Source organism: Phyllostomus discolor, chromosome 3 (assembly GCF_004126475.2).
Source record: "Phyllostomus discolor isolate MPI-MPIP mPhyDis1 chromosome 3, mPhyDis1.pri.v3, whole genome shotgun sequence".
Taxonomy (NCBI): Eukaryota; Metazoa; Chordata; class Mammalia; order Chiroptera; family Phyllostomidae; genus Phyllostomus; species Phyllostomus discolor.
Window position 1 is genome coordinate 121,448,982 of NC_040905.2, and position 21,337 is coordinate 121,470,318.

Here is a 21,337-nt window from a genome sequence, read left to right on the forward strand (position 1 = left end):
TCAGAAAATCAAGCTGTGTGGTAGTCCAACAACAAAGGAATTAATGAAACCACAGTCATCCAGATGGGTAAAAGGCATGGAAGGGGGAAAACATGGAACTGGCTGGTCCCAAACCCACATGTAGTGGACATAATATGGATGGCTATGCTGGGATCAAGGGACCCCAGCCCCATACTAGACCACCAGGCCAGGTTCCAGTGCCAGGAAGATTAAGTCCCCATAACTTCTGACTATAAAAACTAGTAGGCATTGGGTCGGTGGAAGAAACTACAAGATCCTCTCTTAAAGGGACTCACACCACACATGGACTTACTCAGACTCGCTCCTTCTGGGCTCCAGCACTGGGGCAGCACCTTGAAGGACATCAGTGGCATACAGGGGGAAACTGAAGTGTCTAGCATCAGGGCGAGAGCAGAGGGACAGCTTCCTGCCAGACTGACTGTAGAAAGTGGCCACTGTAACTTTTCTAAGCCCTCCCCCACACAGAGCCACAGTGCAGGTGCACCATTTGTGAATCTACATCAACCTGGGTCAGTCCCACCCTGACTAAGGCTCCACCCCGTCCAATTTACAGGCCCAAGTTGATATCAGTGGCTTTTCCATATGAAGGGCCAGGCTAGACCAGGCTTCAGACCTTCCTAAATCCCTTGCAAACAAGCAACAGCTGAGTCCAAACCACCCTCCCCCTTGCACCGTGTGGCTTTATAGCTTAAGCCAAGGGGTCCCAGAGAGAACAAAGGTGGAGACTGACTTTGGTCTGCACCACCTGGGCTACCCCAGAGCCTGCACACCCAGCAGTGTTACAAACGAGGTCAGACCACCACCCAACCACCTCTGCAAGCCAAAGAGGGAGGTGTTTGTTGGCCAGGGATCACAGCCAGTCCTACCAGCTCTCTGGGCTGGGTAAATCCCTCCCATTAGCCAGCTGACAGCAATCAAGACTCAGCTACAAAAGGTGGGAATACTCGGCCCACAAGGAGGGAATACCTCGAGTACACACCTTGGGAGATAAGGGAGTACGACATTAAGCCATATTATAAAGATAGGGAGACACAGCAGTTCTACCTAATACATAGAAACCAACACAGGGAGGCTGCCAGAATGAGCAGACAAAGAAATATGGCCCAAATGACAGAACAGAACAAAACTCCAGAAAAATAGCTAAATGAAATGGAGATAAGCAATCTACAAGATGCAGAGTTCAAAATACTGCTTGTAAGGATGTTCAAGGAAGTGAGTGGGTGCTTCAAGAGAATAAAAAAGACCCAGGCAGAAATGAAAGATATCTAATTGAAAAAAAGAACAATTTGCAGGGAGTGGATAAAGCCAAAAATCAAATCAGTAACTTGGAACATAAGGAAGAAAAAGACATCTAATCAGTACGGCAAGAAGATAAAAGAATCCAAAAAAATCAAGGATAATGTAAGCAGCCTCTGGGACAAGTTCAAATGTTCCAACATTCACATCACAGGGGTGCTAGAAGGAGAAGAGAAAAGAGCAAGAAATTGGAAACCTATTTGAAATAATAATAAAAGAAAACTTCTGGAGTTCCAGTCAAGATGGAGGCATAGATAGAAACCCTTGGCTTCCTCACATAACCTAAAGGAGGATAACAATCAATCTAAAATCAATAAACAACCAGAAGGAGGATAACAACCAATCTAAAATCAATAGACAACCAGAAGGGCCAGAAAATCAAAATGCGTGGAACTCTGACAACCAAGGAATTAAAGAAAAAGTCAACCAGAACAACCAGATCAGTAAGAAACAGCAGCGGACCACATGAGCAGGCTGGCTGACAGCAAAACTGAGACTCAGAGCTGACTGTGGACTACAGCAGTTGTTGCGGTGGGAGAAACTCCCAGTCTCACACAAGAGTTCATTGAAAAGTGTGCTAGAGCTGAGCAAGCGAGCTGCATTGTCCCCTGTCTGGTCCCTCTCCCTCAGGCAGCACCACAGTGCAGCAAAGAGGGTTGCCCTGCCCTGGCAAATACCTAAGGCCCTGCCCCCTTACAATATATCAGCTGCACCAAGGCAAAGAAATACGCCCCAAATGAAAGAACAGGGCATAGCTTCAGAAAGAGAGCTAAGTGATGAGGAGATAGCCAACCTATCTGATGGAGAATTTAAAGCCCTGGTAATCAAAATGCTCACAGAACTGATTGAGCTTGGTCAAAAAATGAAAAAACAAATGAAAGATACCCAAAGTGAAATAAAGCAAAATATGCAGGGAACCAACAGTGACAGGAAGGAAACCAGGACTCAAAGCAACAATTTGTAACAAAAGGGAAAAATAATACCCAACCAGAACAGAATGAAGAAACAAGAATTCAAAAAAGTGGAGAGAGTCTTAGGAACCTCTGGGATATGTTCCAATATCCAAATTATAGGGGTGACAGAAGAAGAACTGCAACAAGAAATTGAAAACTTATTTGAACAAATAATGAAGGAAAACTTCCCCAATCTGGCAAAAGAAATAGACTTCCAGGAAGTCCAGGAAGCTCAGAGAGTCCCAAAGAAGTTGAACCCAGGGAGGAACACGCCAAGACACATGATCATTATGTTACCCAAGATTAGAGATAAAGAAAGAATCCTAAAAGAAGAGGAAGAGAGAGGGTTACCTACAAAGGCGTGCCCATTAGACTATCAGTTGATTTCTCAAAACAAACATTGCAGGCAAGAAGGGGCCGGAAAGAAGTATTTGAAGTCATGAAAGGCAAGTACCTGCATCCAAGATGACTCTATCCAGCAAAGCCGTGATTTATAATGGAAGGACAGGTAAAGTGCTTCCCAGATAAGGTCAAGTTCAAGGAGTTCATCATCACCAAGCCCTTATTATAAGATGTTAAAGAGACTTATCTAGGAAAAAGATAAAAAATATGAACAGTAAAATGACAACAAACTCACAACTATCAACAACTGAACCTAAAAGAAAAACAACAAAAACAAAACTAAGCAAACAACCAGAACAGGAACAGAATCAGAGAAATGGACATCACATGAAGGGATTTCAGTGGGAAGGGGAAAGGAGGAGTAGGGGAGAAAAGGTACAGTGAAGAAGAAGCATAATTAGTTGGCATAAAATAGGGAGAGGTAAAAATGGTATAGGAAACAGAGAACTCAAAGAACTTATATGTACAACCCATGGACATGAACTAAGGGGGGGGAATGCTGGAGGGTTGGGGGATGCAGGGTGGAGAGGGGGAGAAGGGGGAAAAATTGGGGAAAGCTGTCATAGCATAATCAATAAAAAATAATAAAAAAAAGAAAGAAAAAGAAAACTTTCCTAACATAGTGAAGGAAATAGGCATGCAAGTCCAGGAAGCATAGAGTCCCAAACAAGATGGATGTAAAGAGGACTACACTAAGACACATCATAATTAAAATGCCAAAGGTTAAACTTAAAGAATCTTAAAAATATCAAGAGAAAAACAGTTAGTTACCTACAGGGGAGTTCCTGTAAGACTGTCAGCTGATTTCTCAAAAGAAACTTGGCAGGCTAGAAGGCACTGGCAAGAAGTATTCAAAGTGATGAAAAGCAAGGACCTACAACCGCGATTACTCTATCCAGCAAAGCTATCATTTAGAATCTGAAAGTGTTTCCCAGACAAGGTAAAACTAAAGGAGTTCATTATTACCAAACCATTATTACATGAAATGTTGAAGGGACTTATTTAAAAAAAGAAGATCATAACTATGAACAATAAAATGGCAATAAATATATAACTACCAACTATTGAATCTAAAAGACAAACTAAGCAAACAAGCAGAACAGAAACAGAATCATAGATGTGGAGAACAATGGAATGGTAGCCAGTGGGGAGTAGAGTCTGGAGGAATGTGGGAATAGGTGAAGGGATTAAGAAGTACAAATTGGTCACTACAGAATAGGCAGGGGGATGTTAAGAGCAAGTATAGGAAATGGAGTTGCCAAAGAACTTATATGGATGACCCATGGATATGAACAAAGGATGGGGGATAGACAGGGGTGTGGGGGGGGGGGGGGCTGGGTGGAGGAGTAGAAAGGAGGAAAAATTGGGACAACTGTAATAGCATAATCAATTTAAAAAGAAAAAAGATGCCCTGGCTGGTGTAGCTCAGTGGATTGAGCGCAGGCTGCGAACCAAAGTGTCGCAGGTTCGATTCCCAGTCAGGGTACATGCCTGGGTTGCAGGCCATGACCCCCAGCAACCACACATTGATGTTTCTCTCTCTCTCTCTTTCTCCCTCCCTTCCCTCTCTAAAAAATAAAGAAAATCTTTAAAAAATATATTTAAAAAAAGAAAAAAGATGAGTGAAATGAGTTAGTTGAGCCTTCACATTTAGGATGTCTGTGCATTTCCACACTGTATTGACCGAGGTGCCTTGGTGATGGGGCATTTCTTAAAGGATGGATCTCTACCTCCTCTGGAGTGTTCTTCCAAGCCACTGCTCCTGTCTTTAAGTTCTGATTCTGGCTCTTTCTTGATGTCATCAGAAGGTACTGATGGATGGTTTTCTAACAGCAACCAGGATTTGTGCTCCTTCTTCAAATGGCCCTTAAATGGTATGTGGACTAAAGCAGCTGGGGGCTGTGGTCACAGCTGTCTAGCTATGCCACCAGGAAGAGCAACCACATCACTTGCACAGATAAGGACACCTGTAACATGACTTGACAGTGACTGCAGGGTTTATCTGAGAATACATCACATCTGATTTCAAAAAAGTTAAAATGCAAGAACATATGTGTCACAGGAGCTATTAAATACAGTATTGCCTACACAACAAGAAACACAGTACATTTAGATATCATGAACAAATATAAAAGGCAAACATGAAACTAGGAAAAACTTCTGTAGCATGTCACAAAGCACTAATATTCTTAAAATATTATGCACTCTTACAAATAAGAGAAAACCCTAATATCTCAGAATCAAAAAATGGACCAAGGGTGAAAATGAGTCATTCACAAAAGAAGAAACTTCTGACCAATGAGCACACAAAAAGCTCAGCACTATCAATAAGCAGGAAAAAAATGAAGCATGCACAGAGAGCAGTATTTCTCCAATCAAATCAGCCACAAAAGCATTTTTAATAGAACCTGGCTTTGGGGAGAAATGAGGAAGAGGGCACTCAAGCATTGTAAACTGACACAGGCATGCTGCAAAGCCTGATGGTGACAAGAATAAAATGCCAGAAAAACATGAGCACACACTGACCAGACAATCCAACTGCATTTTAAGGAAATAACCAAGAATGAACACAAAGATTTTTCCACAAAAACACTGAACCTGGAGTTACAGTAACAGGTGAACACAGCAGAATACAGAATCATATACACAGGGTTTCCCAATTTTTTCAGAATGAATATATACGTATACAAAGACAGCCCAGAGCAGATCCCAGAATGGCAACAGTTATCTCCACACCTCGACACTGTGCATCCAGCTGTGATGTGCATTTCCACCACAGTCCTCTGTTCCCAAAACGCAGAGAACATCCACTCTATGTGGATATCCTGATTTCATGTTTAAAACCCAGATTCAAAGAATCAAAAATCTCAGATTTGGAAAGGCCTCAAAGATTTCCTGTCTTCATTCAACTCACTAAGGTTTTTAAATTTTTCATGACGTTTACACAACACCTGTTCAATTTAATATATCTTTAAATCAACTCAACTTCTCTAGTACTCAGTTCTGGTATGCTATTTACTGTTTTCTTCTAACAACACTAACAAGCTCCTAACTATGAACATTTAAAACAGCCATTTTTGTACTGCCTGAAATCATCTTGCATTCCTCCCATGGGAAACAATGATCAGTTCTAACCACCTGTTCATTCCAGACATATTTACTGTGTCCTACAGGTTGCATATCTATAGTAATAATGGGGCCTCATGTGAAAGTGGGAGATGCCCTCCCATGGACACTTCTCCAATGGGGACTCAGGGAATGGGAAGAGGCCCTCCCTGCTCTCCCAGCCACTAAAGATCAAGGCCCAGCTGGTCCATGGTACTTCAAATCACACTCACTAACAGAACACATAACCCTGGCAACAACCCCAAGGAAGGCACTGCTTTTCACATAGAAGCTAAGAGCAAGTGTGGAACCTCATAAGGAACTGAATTCTACTGCTTGTCACAACTACTTACCCGCCCAGATTTAGACCTCTGCCCCAACACTGAGTTGCTTAAATAGTATGTGTCCATATGCACATGAATGTGTGTATGTGTGTAGACATGTGTGTGCATGTGCCTATATGTGTGTCATGTATTTTTGTGTGTGTATGTGCACGCCTGTATATGTGTGTGTATACATGTATGTGTATACAGGGGTGGGCAAAAGTAGGTTTACAGTTGTTCATATGGAAACAGAATGCAGGTTATGATTACTGCAATAGCTTTATTAACTCAAAAAAAATGACTGACAACTGTAAACCTACTTTTGCCCACTCCATGTATGTATATGTCTGTTCATGTATGTGTCTATGTCTGTGTAATGTATATATATGCAGGAGTATTATGTAGATGTATATGTTCATGTACAAATATGTGCGTGGATGTGGATGTGTAATGTATATGTATGTATGTAGGGATATAAGTGCACATGTATACTGAGGGGGGACCCCAAAAAACAGAATTATCTTCTGGAGGATGGATCCCTTGTAGTACAGGATACCCCTGCTAGGTAAGTATTCCAGGAACTCATATATATGGATCAGTGGACCAGCTGACACTGCTGTGGCTTCATTTGGCTTCAGTGAAATATTTTTGAAGACTCTTTCAATGCATTTGCCCATTTCATGATGGGTGATTTACAAGCACACCTGTCCACACCCATCCACACTAAGTGTTCAGCAGTTTTTGACCAAAAACAACATGATCCCTGCGCCCCACCCTCCCTATTCACTTGATCTCACCCCGAGCGATGTTTTTTGTTTCCCTGATGAAAAAAGTCCTCAAAGGGAAATAGTTTGCCAATGTGGAAGAGGTGAAACAAAAAAAAACGCAGAACCACTAAAAGGCATCAAAATTGACACGTTCAAAAACTGTTTTGAGCACTGGAAAAAGTATCTCTATAGGTGTATTGCATCAAATGGGGAGTACTTTGAGGTGACTAAAGTTTAAACATGTAAGAATGCACAATGTTTTATAAATAAATTCTGGTTTTGTTGGGTCCCTCCTCATATATGTATGTGTGTATGAATATACATGTGGTTGTATTGGTTATATGTATGGTGTATATATGTACAGATGTGTGTGGATATGTATGTATATATGTATATACACACACACACATATGTGACTGCATATGTGCAATTGCAAAAATCAACTGAACAGTCTTAGCATTCATTTTCAAGCTCTGGATTTTTATTGCATACTACTTGTGGTCTCTAAGATATCGTTCTACCTATAAATTTAAATTTTAGTCCTGGCTGGTGTGGCTCAGTGGATTGAGTGCCGGCCTGCAAAGCAAAAGGTCACTGGTCCGATTCCCAGTCAGGGCACATGCCTGGGTTGCGGGCCAGGTCCCCAGCAGGGGGTGCATAAGAGGCAACCACTGATGTTTCTCTCCCTCTCTTTCTCTCTCCCTCCCCCTCTCTAAAAAAATAAATAAAAATAAATAAATTTAAATTTTATTGTTGTTCTTTTAGTTTCACTTCAGTTTCTTTTAGTTTCATTTTTTGTTTCTATTTTCCTGTTAGTTTTATGCTTGGTTTAGAAATGAAAGCCAGGAAACAAAGCCTTCAGGGCAAGACTCTATACCTAACCAGAGTTTGGATTTCTTTCCCTTCTTGTGAGCTCTTGAAAGCTTCTTGTTGCTTTCCTAGGTAGATCTACAAAGCCTAACAGTTGAATCACCTAAAAAACTGAGCCTCGGTAACCAAGAAGTCTCACAAGTTTGTGTCCTGGTATTGCCTTTTGGGTCACCTAATATCTAATTACTTTTGAAGGTTATGATCTAAAATTTACTGTGTAAAATCTACTGTGTCTGTTGAGCAGTCACTGTATAGTGGGCAAGACATAAATGGAAAAGGAATCAACATTCACAAGAGCGTGAAATAAAAATCCAAACAGTCCCCTGGTACAATGTTCCTTATCTAACATTAAAAATAGTGAATACAGAATACAGCAAAATACATAGACCTGAACCATGTTGAAGTACTTTTGGAAAAAATAAAACATTTAAGAACATGTATTCTGAATATTATCTTGCAGTCTGCAGCTTGCCCATTCATTTTCTTAGTGTATCTATTTTTCCTTAATGGTTAGTGTGTATGCTGAGATACTCTCCTTTGTTTTTACATAAAAGCTTTATGTTCTAGCTTTTATATTCAGGTTTATGAACCATCCTTAATTAATATATGTGTGTGGAATGAGGTAGGAGTCAAAGATTATTTTCTTTCCCCTTGAACATCCAACTGATCCACAATGATTGGTTAAAAATACTTTCCTTTCCCACACTGAATTGACTGGGCATTCCGGGCAAAATCAACTGGCAGTACGTGTGTGAGTCCATTTCTGAATTCTCTATCTTTATGCCAAAACCACACTGTTTTGATTCAGTAGCTTTACAGTAAGTCTTTAAATTAAGTAGTATTAAGCAGTATAAGTCCTCTAACTTTGTTGTTCTTTAGAAAAAAATTTGGGGTATTGTAGGTCCTTTGCATTTCTATATATGTTTTAGAATCAACTTATTAGTTTCTAAAAAAGATGGCTGTAATTTTTACTGGGATTGCACTGACTCTACGGATCAATATGGGGAGAACAGAAACCTCACATCTCACTAACACCAAGTCTTCTAATACATGAACAACATATATCCCAGTTATGTAAGTCTTCCTTAATTTCTCTCAGCAATGTTTTACAGTTTTCTGTGTAAAGGTGTTTCATAACTTTCATTAAACTTAGTCTTATGCAGTTAATATTTTTGATGCTATTATAAATAATATTTTAAATTTCATTTCCCTATACATGAATGCATATTTACAATACATCTACCTGACAAAAGACTATACAGCTATATACTGAACTCCAATATAAGTCAAAACCAATAATGATATCATCAATAAAAATGGGCAAAAGTCTTGGACAGACAGTTCACAAAAGATGTAGGAATGGTCAATAGCTACATAAAAAGGTCTTTAGCAGCATTAGTCACCAGGGAAATGCAATGCAAAACCATACTGACATACTATTTCACACCCATGGATGATACCAAATGTTAACAAGGATATGGAGCAACTGGAGTTTTCATACATTGCTGGTGGGAAGCATAAACTGATAAACCACTTTGGAAATTAGTCTGGCAATTAAGTATACACTACCCTATGACTATGACTATTCTACCTATACATTTATCCAAGAAAAATGAAAGACATACAAGAATGTTCACCGCAGCCTATTCATAATGGCCCAAAACTGGACATAACTCAAATGTCCACCATCCAGTGAATGGATGAACAAATCAGCATGGTCACACAGCATAAAAAGGACCGAACTATTGGACTTTACATGGGCAAAGATCCTCTCCTCACCCAACATGAGCCAGGCTCCTCTCAGCTGTCTTCTCAATAGGACTGCAACCTTGGCCTATAATATAAAAACTTAAACATTTGACCTTACTACTTTAGCATCTGGTTTTATCTCTGACAACATGAATGCATCTCAAAGAACATGCTGCGTGGAAGAAAAAGAATACATACTGCATGATTCCATTCATATGATGTTCAAGAATAGGTAAATCTAATCCATGGTAGCTGAAATCAGACAATGCTGGTGATGTGGTGGCAAGAAGACTAATAGAAAGAGATAAAAGGGACCCTTGTAGAGTTTCAGAAATATATCTTGTTTTGAGTGGCGGTACACAGATATATACAACTGTCAACACTCATCAAACTGAACACTGATGACTTGAGCTCTTAATTATATAGAAATTATGTCCCTCTCTACCTCCTCTATTTTCTCCCCCCCCCCTTTTCCTCCACTCCCACCCCCCGCCCTAGGGAAATTCTCGGGGGGAAAAAAAAGGTGAGGAATACAAGTATAGCAGGACCTTCAAGTTCCCTTTTCAATATCAACTCAGCCCTTCCTCCTTACTAAAAGAACCCCAATTTTGTTTGAAGCACCAATCTGCCCTATTAGAAATTCTTACCTCCCCACACTTTCCTGTAGCTGGGATAGGGCTTCCCCCAAATCTACTACTTTCCGGATGAAAAGAGACAGATTCAGATACAGGTCTTTTGCTAATATCCCTTCCTTTTCTTTCTTCCTGGAGCAGAGGTGCTCAAACAGACTAAGAAAACTCTGAAATCCCCAGGTACAAACCTGCTCTTACACTGCCAAGCAAGCTACAGGAGCTCTGAATCAATTCACAATTAATTTATAGTTTTTAGGCATCAAAATGAAAAATGAAAGCTAATTCAACTGGAAGTCAAGAGAGCCACTGCTGTGTGAAAGTGCATATAAGAATTTAGTATATTATATGTGACACTTCAAATCAATGGGGAAAAATAGACCATTTAATAGGTGGTATAGGGACAACTGGCTAATACTTAGAGATAAAACTAAGTTAAAACTGCTACTTTTGACTTCCAGTCAACATGGAGGCATAGGCAGTCATGCTTTGCCTCCATGCACAACCATAAGAAGGATCACAACTAAGTTCAAAATGAAAAACACCTAGAACTGCCAGAAAATTGAACTGTGCAGAAGTCCAACAACCAAGGATTTCAGGAAGCTGTATCTACCTGTCTCCAGACAGGTAGAAGGGTCGGAGCTGGGAAGCCGGGGTGGAGAGGATGTGGCACAGTGGCGGCAAGCTGGTGGCAGCGAGGTGGAGGCAGAACAGGCAGTCCCAAATTCACTGGTAGATAAAAATCAGGGGGACACCTCGTGAGTGAGCAATCCCCGCCCCAGGCCAGATCGAACACCCAATGATTCTAGCACTGGGAAAAATAAAGCCTCATAACTTCTGGCTGTAAAAACCAGTGCAGGCTTGGGCAGCAGAAGAAACTCAGGAGAGCGAGATTCTCAGGAGAGCCCGCAATGTAAACAAACCCACCCACTGTGGGAACCACAACAGGGCAGCAGCTGGAGGGGTGCCAGTCACATACGGAAAGTGGGTGAAGTGACTGGAAATAGGACAAGTGCCAGGCAAGCCCCCAGAAGTCAGCCAGCAGCAGCAATGTCCCCTCTTCGACCCCTCCCCAGCACACAGAGCCACAAAGCAGTGAAGCAGGCTGCCCATACTGCACTGGTGGACTCCTCCCAATACAACTTAACAGGTGCGCTAAGACAGGGAGTCAAAGCAGCTTTACCTAGTACACAGACATAGGCAGGCTGCCAAATTGAGGAGACAAAGAAATAGGCCCAAATGAAGGAGAGTATAGAACCCCAGAGAAAGAACTAAATGATGCAGAAATAGCCAATCTATCAGATGCAGAGTTCAAAACACTGGTGGTCAGAATACTCAAAGATCTCACTGAATGTGGCAAAAGCTTAAGGGAAGAATTGAAGGCTCTACTAAAGGAAATAAAGAATAATCCACAGGAAACCAACAGTGAAGGGAAGGAAGCCAGGATTCAAATCAATGATTTGGAACATGAAGAAGAAATAAACATTCAACCAGAACAAAATGAAGAAATAAGAATTCAAAAAAAAAGAAAAAAGCAAGGAGAGTTTAAGAAGACTCAGGGAAATCTTTAAGAGGAGCAACATCAGAATCATAGGGATGCCAGAAGAACAGGAGAAGCAACAAAATGAAAATTTATTTGAAAAAATAATGAAAGAAAATGTCCCTAATTTGGTGAAGGAAATAGACATACCACTTCAGAGAGTAGAGAGTCCCAAACAAGTTGGACCCAAAGAGGACCACACCAAGACACATCATAATTAAAATACCAAAGGTTAAAGATAAAGAGAGAATCTTAAAAGCAGAAAGAGCAAGGCATAGAGTTACCTACAAAGAAGTTCCCATAAGATTACCAGCTGATTTCTCAAAAGAAACTTTGCAGGCAAGAAAGGACAGATAAGAAGTATTCAAAGTGATGAAAAGTGAGGACCTACAACCAAGATTGCTCTATCTAGCAAAGCTTTCATTAGAATTGAAGGGCAGGCCCTGGCTGGCATAGCTCAGTGGATTGAGCGTGGGCTGCGAACCAAGCATCGCAGGTTCGATTCCCAGTCAGGGCACATGCCTAGGTTGCAGGCCATGGCCTCCAGCAACCGCACATTGATGTTTCTCTCTCTCTCTCTTTCTCTCTCTCTTTCCTCTCTAAAAATAAATAAATAAAATCTTAAAAAAAAAAAAAAAAGAATTGAAGGGCAGATAAAGTGCTTCCAGACAAGGAAAAGCTAAAGGAGTTCATCACCAAACCCTTATTGTGTGAAATGTTAAGGGGTCTTATTTAAGAAAAAGAAGACCAAAACTATGAACATTAAAATGACAATAAACCCACAACTATCAACATCTGAATCTAAAAAAAACAAAAACTAAACAAACAACTAGAACAGAAATAGAATCACAGATATGGAGATTATTTGGAGGATTATCAGCTGGGAGAGGGAAGGGCATAGGGACTTAGAAATATAATTAGGTAGGTACAAAATAGACAGGGTGATATTAAGAACAGTGTAGGAAATGGAGAAGTCAAAGAACTTACATGCACAACCATGGACATGAACTAAGAGGGGGCAATCACTGGAGGGAAGGGGAGTACTGGGTGGAAGGGAAAAGGGGGAATAATTGGGACAACTGTAGTAGCATAATCAATAAAATATACTTTAAAACAACTGCTACTTTTTAATATGAATAATTTAAGCATATGCATAAAAAACAAAACCGTAAAAGTGATAAAAGAAAATGGTATAACGACTAAGAATGACCCTTTAGCTCTGGCTGGTGTGGCTCAGTGGATTGAGTGCCAGACTGTGAACCAAAAGGTAACTGGTTCGATCCCCAGTTAGGCCACATGCCTGGGTTGTGGGGCCAGGTCTCCAGTTAGGGGTGTGTGATGCTATTTCTCTCTCACACCATTGATGCTTCTCTTCCTCTTTTCCCCCTCGCTCTAAAAATAAATAAATAAAATGTTAAAGGAAAAAAAAAGAATGACCCTTCAAATCATTACTTAAAAAACACAAGCCATGAAATTAGGCTGTCAGAGCTTGCACCATGAATATTCACAATTTCTGTATTATGAAACATACAGAAAAGATAAAATGAAAACCAAGCATCCATTTGAGAAAATACTGCAACAAAAGAGACAAGAATTACTATACTTCATATAAAAAGTTCTTGTAAAGCAGAAATAAAAATACAAATAACCAAACAAGAAAAAGGCAACTGAGTTGGAAAATGCCTGGAGAAAGGGTTTACATAAAAAATATCTACTATAGTGAGCAGACTTGAAATGCTCAGTCTCACTAGTGATTACAGAAATGCAAATTTAAAAAAGGTAGAATTTTCTACCTACCAGCTAAGGAACCATTTGAGACCAGGAATATTCTATGATATGCACCTCACCTCTTCTGAGGACCATTTTACAGAAATTCCTCACTTTGTCACTTAAAAACTAAGTTTTTAAGAGAAAAAAAATGATGTGAATATTACTATGCTAGATCTAAGATCATTACCTTTCACAGGTATTTTCCAATATTTAAGTCATCCCTTTTTAAAAAATGAGGGTGGAGGGGACATCCAGGATTTATCTGACTTCCTTGATGGTCAAGTTTGGCAGCTAATTTTTCCTCAATACAATGTTCTAGTTCTAAAGTGGCATGTCTTTTCTGGGGAAGGAGAGCAAATACTTCAGATCAAAGTCTTAGCCCTGCTACCCAGGGCACAGCTGTGATGATGCAGTTGCTGGAATGGCCAGGCCTGCCAGACACTGTCAGCTTTCCCACAAGGTGGTCTTGTGACCACCTACATGTCTAAGGGACATTTTTCAATTTGGTTGAGGAATCAGATTCACTTCTGTAATTTTCATAATGGCATTTCAGCCTTATAGCCTCTGGTCTGGTTTCTAAAACCCATAGACCACTCAAAGCCAGTAAAAAAAAAAAAATCAGATTTTTTAAGGCCTTATAGGGTAACAGAATCTTGAACATTTGCATTTAGTTCCTAATGCAAATCATCCACTTTAGTCATGGACAAATACTCTATGTCTACAATGTGCTCAGCTCTAAGGTAGACAGGTCCCTGCTTTGTATCATGTTTATTCTAGTGGGAGACACAAACATTAAACAATGACTGAATTACAAATGGCTGGTTACCATAAAGGAGATGTACAGGGTGTTTATGAGAACATACAACAGGGTATGTGTTCAGGGTCTGTGAGTGTCAGAAAGGCTTCCTTGACTGAGGGAACCCCATCTGAGACAGGCCAAAACCTTGGAGTCATCTACCACTCCTCAGCCTCACCCACATCCAATCTGCCAGCACATTCTATCAGCTGTACCTGAGATCCTCAGCATCTCTACTGCCACCACACTGCTCCAGACCACTGGCCTCTCAGACTGGGGATATCCCAAAGCCTAACTGACCTCCTGGCTTCCATCCCTGTCCCCTGCAGTTTGATCTCAAAAGAGAAGCTGAAGTGATCCTGTTAAAACCCAAGTCAAGTCACCTCATTTTTCAGTTCAAAATCCCCCAATGGCTCCCTTCTCAGAGTAAGAGTTAGGTCCTTAAAAGAGGACCATGGGCAACATCTGTTCCCATGGCCCCCAGGTAACAGGTCAGGACAGCTTACTCTCTGTTCTCCCTGCCTGGGATGGGACATTGTTTCCCCACTTACCCACAGGGCTCACACTCCCTCACACCTTGCAAGTCCTTCCCCAGCACTGACCTCAGTGGAGCCTTCCCTGGCCATCCCATCCCAAATTATATTTCCTCGACACTCCTACTGCATAGGCTACCATCTGATATGCCAGATTTTTTGCCTGCTGCTTCCCAGCTTTCCCCCAGTGGAATACTGAAATGAATGCCCCACAAGATCTCTGTTTTTGTCTGTTGTATTCACTTCTGTTCCACATAATAACAGTTCCTCTATAAACTGAGTAAGCCTTCAGAAAGAATGTTGAATGAATGCATTAATCTGAGATGACATGGAACTAATCAGGCAAAGGATGGTGGGAGAAAGCACTCTGGGAAGGGGAGCACCACACTGGAAGGCCCCAAGGAAGGCAGGAACAGGACACACCTGACAAACTAAAGGGTGGAGGGGAGCTGGAATGGGTAAGGTGAAGTGAGGGTGGAGAAGCAGGTCAGGGCAGGCGGGTCCATGCAGGCGGACTAGTGTCATAACTCAGAACACAGATGACCTTAATTTGGATGGAGATGACAGAAGCAGAGGTGAAGAAAAGGAAGCAGATTCCAGGCACATTTAGCAGATTAAAAATCAAAGATCTGGGTAACTGACTGCATAGGGGGTAAGTGAAAGGGTACCTTCAAGATCACCCTACCTTTTTTACCTATAAGCTAAATGAACAACAGCACTACTCAATGAGTTCAGAGAGGGGGTAGCAAGGAGAAGGTGGGAGGGTGATCTTGAGCAGTTTTGGAAATAACGAATTTGAAATAATTCTGAGACAGCCAAATGGAGACTTGCAGTGGGCAGTGAAATATCCAGGGTGGCAAGATTAGATCATGAAAGTTGCGGTGTGCCAAGCAACGTTGTATAGATTTTTACCTGGTGTCTGACGGGTCAATCAAAAGCTTTTCAGTAACAAGCCACAGGATGTGTGATTCTGAAAAGTCACCCTGGCCACAGCATAAACACTTGGATGGGGGAGGGGGCTAGGCTAGAAGCAAGGAGAAAAATAAGGACGCACTGCAATACACCAGGTGGGCCAGGATACCTGAGCAAGGGTTGCAGCAGTGGAGAAGAAAACAGGAACAGATCTCACACAGCTATGGGGGACTTTTCTAAAACACAAAACCAGATTGTGTCAGCACCCCACTTCGAATCCCTCAGTAGCACCGGGTGAAAGTGGAGGTGGGAAAATGAAGATAACTGTATTTGAACATTAATTTAAAAAAAGGATTTTAAAAAAATCTCTCAGTAGCTTCCAAATTTCATTCTCTCATAACCCCCTCCTCAATTCTCTCTTTCCACCCACGTCCCCATCCAATGTCAAGTTCCCCTAACACAAGACTGTGCTTCAGTGGCTATACTACTCAACTTATGCTATTTCCTTCCGCCTAGACAGGGGTCCCCAGCCTCTGGGCCGCACACTGGTACCAGTCAGGGCCTCTTAGGAACTGGGTCACACAGCAGGAGGTAAGTTTGAATGTAATGCACTTGAATCATCCCCAAACCATCCTCCTCCACTGCAGGTCCATGGAAAAATTGTCTTCCATGAAACCAGCCCCTGGTGCCAAAAAGGTTGGGGACCAATGGCCCAGCAAACACCTATTTGTCTTCTTAAGATTCACCTGCCCCACTGTGAACAACAGAAAAGCAATGCTGACATTTAGGTGCTCGCCTAGTCCTCACAGAGCCATGTTGTTCTCTTGTTGGACATAATCTTGCAGAATACCAATACAAGATCAAGCTGCAACAGTGACAAAGTGAGACAAAACAAGACCACTTCATACTGTAGTCTCAACAGACAAAAACAAAGCCAGCGTGCCTTCCACAAACTACCAAACACCTCTCTCTCCTGGCTGATGAGTGACTATGGCCCCTTTATGAACTAGCGTTTGCTTACCCTAGTCACAATTCCTTCTAGAGGACTAACTGAAGTACTCGATATAGGGCTGTCCCACCTCCTGTCAGCACCCAATCTAGAGCAAGTCCCTGCTTCCTTGAGCTCTCCCCAAAATATTCCAACCAAAGCCCAACTCCTGTAAATTCTAACACCTCGTCACTGACAGGCCCCAGAAATTCTCCATGTAGTGCCCCCTCACTACAATGAGTAATTAAACCCAACTTGTTTAACCACACGTGTGTTCCCAGTGGTCTCTGCTGGACGACACTGACAACTGTAACAGGAAAGGATGGTTAACATTCTTGGTGGGAAGTTAGTGAATTCCAACCTGAAGGCTTCCATTTTCTTTGTTAAGCAATACCCACAACTTCACTCATGTTATCTCGAGAATGAGGGGAGGGTGGGGTAAAGGAGAAGTTTGAGGAAAGTAGAAAATGTCTGAATTAAGTATCCTGGAAAGTAGAAAAGTGAGTTGACCAGAGAATCATACTAGAATGGTCAGGCTCTGTTAAGGGCACAGGTGAGGTTGGTTGACATGAACTCACAGTTCCCAGTTCCCTGCTGTGTGATTTCTACCACCTGTAATCGAGGTGAAAAAGGAGAGTTTGATGGTAATGGACAAAAAACCTAAATTTAAATTTAAAAAAAAAAAGGACAGTTTAGTTCAACCAGGGTTTTGGGTTCACCAAGACTGCAGGGCAAGGCAGATAAAGTCACTGCTAAGAGAACTACTGAATGACTGACTCTGAACTCTAAGCTCAACTGAGAGGTAAGAAGCTAGAGGGAGTATCTCAAGGGTAGGAAAAAACCACGGAGTTCATGAGGAAAATTATGCCAAGAACATAGCAGAAATAACTGATCAAGTAAGCTGAAAAGAAGAGTGCAAAAAAGCTTTGATGAAATGTATCCACAGGGCCAACATGTCTGGTCTCCACAGCTTGAGACCCAGCCCAGAAGTTTCTGTACAGTTCAGTGGGTCTAGAGTAGGCCTCAAGCATGTTTTTTAAAATGCCCCACAGGCCACGCTGCTGTGCAGTTTGGGTTGAAAAATATTGCGTTAAATTCTTTGCAGTTCCAAAGCTGAACTTCCACTACAATATTTAGATGTCTATAAACACAGAGGGCACTAGAAACTGAAGCAAAGAAGAACTGAAATCATAAAAACTATCCAATAAAAGTCAAGGAAAGTCATGTTCTAGTCCTACTATTTCTCTGCACTTTTCTTTCTGTCTGAACTACTTCATAGCTAATTTATTTTTTAAGTAAGCAAGTATGAAAAAACATTTCCAACAAATATTAAGCAACCCAGTATTAGCAATAAATATTAAATAAACTAACCCTAACGTGCTACAGAAAACTACTTTCCCTCTCATAATTTAGATGGCGCTGCAGATTCTCTTAGCAAATAGCAGTCAACATGAGAAAATCTATTTCTCATTCAACAGTGCTATAGATGTGGTCAATAGCAGTGAAATCTGGAGAAGAAATAAAGCTGGGTGTAATTCATTTAAATTCACAAATTTCACCAGGGACCACCTCCAAGCCTTTAATTCTTACATATATATTTATGTATTTATCTATTTATTTAATTTACTACCACTAACATATCACATGCAGACACTCCTCTAAGTGCTTTACTAATACTAAGCATCATTTAATCTTTACAATCACCTATGAAGTGGGTATGATTATTATCTCCACTTTACAGATCAGAAAACTGAGAACACAGACTGATTTAGTAACTTGCCCAAGTTTTTACACAACTAGTAAATGGCAGAGTTGAATCATGTGACATTCTGGCTCCAGAGTCCAGTTTCTGCATCACTATGCTTAGTCTCCAAGAACCTACAAAAAGTGCAAGCCTCACTCCCAAACTTTTGTTCTTCCCACCCTACAATCCCTACATGGCCCCAGCAGCCAGAGCATTTGTTCAGTTCCTCTAACAGTCCACACTCTTTCCTCCCGATGCCTGAACATTCTCCTACACCATTTTTTAGCTTTCTGTTTTTAGTTTAAATATCACTACCTAAATTACAAACTCTAACAGAACGCTGTATTTCTCAGTGCTCAAATTGTAATTATGCATTTCATGGGTAATTATCTGTCTCCTCTTTTGCAACCAGGCTGTATGTCAGACACCCTGTCAGTCTTGTTCATTATGTGGCCTCAATCACTGAATCCCCACCATCCTGAGCAAATGAAGGGCCTAGCACAAAATAGGCTCTCAATAATTTTTGCTGAGTCCTGGCTGATGTGGCTCAGTGGATTGAGCTCTGGCCTGTAAACCAAAAGGTCACTGGTTCCATACCCAGTCAGGACACATGCCTGGGGTGCAGGCCAGGTCCCCAGTGGGGGGCACGCGAGAGGCAACCTCACATTGACGTTTCTCTCCCTTTTTCTCCCTCCCTTCCCCTCTGCCTAAAAGTAAACAAATAAATAAATAAATAAATAAATAAAATCCTTAAAAAACTGTTGAATGAATGAAGAGAGCACTCAAGTCTCATGCTATCTTTTTCATGTTTTCGGGTGTGTGACATATACCTGCCACCACGCCCCCCCACTACACCCCTAACAGACTACACTCCTGAAGCATACAGGCAAGAGCTCTAGACAGTACTGGGTCTGCACATCAATATGATATGGTGGTGGACACGTCATCTCGCCCTATTGGCTTAAGTTTCAGGTGCACAATGGGGATCTTGACAACCCCCAGTAAAATGTAATCTATTCAAGGAGGAGGACCTGCGCTTATACTAACGCAGCAAGACTGTACTTAGTATGTGCTTCACGTCTGTGTTTCCAGCAAGACTTTAAGCTCCAGGAAGGCCAAGACCACCTGTGCCTCCTGCAGCGCCATACTCCAAGCACGGTATCCCGGGGTTGCACCGTGCCGGGAATACAGCAGAAGTTAGATAACTATGAGTTACATAAATAAGCCCCAGCTCTGTGCAATTCACAGGTACGAGGCGAGCGTCGCAAGAGCTGGCGGGAGCCTGTTGGCATACAGGCACGCTCCATAAACACAGACCCACCTCCCACCAGGGCCCCAGCACATCGGAGATGCAGCCCCTAACTCGCGCCCCGCAAACACCTTTTGCAAATAGACGCATCTTCACAGGTGCCCCGCACGCCCTCGTCGTCAGTTTCGGTCGAGGAGGAAGGACAGGAGTTGAAGGTTGGCTTCCTCAGGCTAGTGGCCATGGGCGTGGAAATTCCGGGGTGCTGTGCCCACCCGGCACATGGAAGCGGGGTCACCAGCCACCCGGCGAGTTAGCGCGCCTACAGCAAAATAGGAGAGAGGGGCTGGGCTCCTCCGAGCTCAGCTGGCGCGGCTCAGTGAGGCCGCCCACGACCGCTCTCCCAGCAACCTTCGCGCTTATTGGAGCCTCTAAGAAGACGCTCATTGGGCAATTTCCTCGCCCCTCAGCCCGCGGGGGTGCTATTGGACAACTCCTTTGGCACCGCCCACACAACCCGGAAGTTGCCGAGGTGGGGGAAGTAAACCGAAATTGACACAATATGGAACCTCAATTCTTTCTGGGAATTGTAGTCTTAGGTGCGTTGGGAGGCTACTAGATTTCTTACTGCTGATCACGAGATACAACTGTCATTAACTCGGAAGCATCCTAGCACTGGGGCAAAGGGCAGAGAATCTAGCAGGAGGAAACAAATGTCATTTTGACAATCGGGGCTCAGTCTCATTCAACAGTTGAACAAATATTTATTGCACTCCCTCTGAGCCATGAGCTGAGCTCTACACACATAATGGCCTTTGAGATTTCATGAAAGAAGGAATGTGTGGAAAAGTCATACAAATGGAAAACTATGTAGCAATGAAAATGAGTGAACTACAGATACTAGTTGCAAGCGTCAATGGCTGGATTTCAGAAACAACATTCACCGAATGTAGGAAATACATTTTTGTAAATTCAAACCAAGAAAAATTAATGTGTAGAGAGGCAGACCTAAATGATAAAAATACCATGTTTCGCTATGTATAATGCATACCTTTTTGCCCAAATTTTTTAGGAAAAAATAAAGATGGGCATTATACATGGGTAGTACTAATTCCATATTTATATAATTTTTTAAATTCCTTTATTTATGCTTATGCATTAAAAGTGTAACTCTAGAAAGCAATAACAATAGCCACATACAAAAAAGTATCCTGGAATAAGATAATCAGTTTTGTTTCTAAATATAAAAAAATTAAAATTGAATTAAAATTAAAATGAAAGACTTTTTACTGAAAGTTTGGGCCAAAAATATGGCTGTGCATTATATACACCAAAGTGCATTATACATAGCAAAATATGGTAATACTATAGGGGAAAGTAAAGAAATGGGGGGAGGGCAAGTATTTGTGACCATTAGCCAGTGGAGAGTAGGACACTGGAAGACAAAGAAAGGGAATGGGAAAGGAGTTTATAGACACCTCAATAATTGCCTAAGTTGGGGTGGGTTCACGTGTTTGTTTGATTATTATGCATTTTCAAGGTGTTCATTACACATAGTTTGTACTGGACTTATTATAAAGCATTTTCTAGATGAAGTATGTTTGCATGTTCCATTTTATTTTCTGTCAGGAACAGGGAACAGATATACTCAAACTTCAATAACCTTGGATCACATACACACACAAACAAAATA

The 21,337-nt window shown here is 41.6% G+C and overlaps 1 protein-coding gene across 4 annotated transcripts in view; it reads right to left on the bottom strand.

Annotated features, from left to right (window-relative positions):
- LCMT1 (leucine carboxyl methyltransferase 1) overlaps nt 1–20,084 on the bottom strand; it is a 69,608-nt gene extending 49,524 nt beyond the window's left edge. The window contains exon 1 of one of the 4 annotated variants that reach the window (XM_028523246.2): nt 19,779–20,084. In XM_028523246.2, coding sequence (XP_028379047.1) covers nt 19,779–19,888 — 110 coding nt within the window. In that variant the 5' untranslated portion in view covers nt 19,889–20,084. Of the gene's footprint in view, nt 1–16,412; nt 16,466–19,778 lie in introns of those variants that run through there. The other 3 variants (XM_036021365.1, XM_036021367.1, XM_036021366.1) reach the window with 3 other exon arrangements.
- Between the last annotated feature and the right edge of the window lie 1,253 nt (nt 20,085–21,337).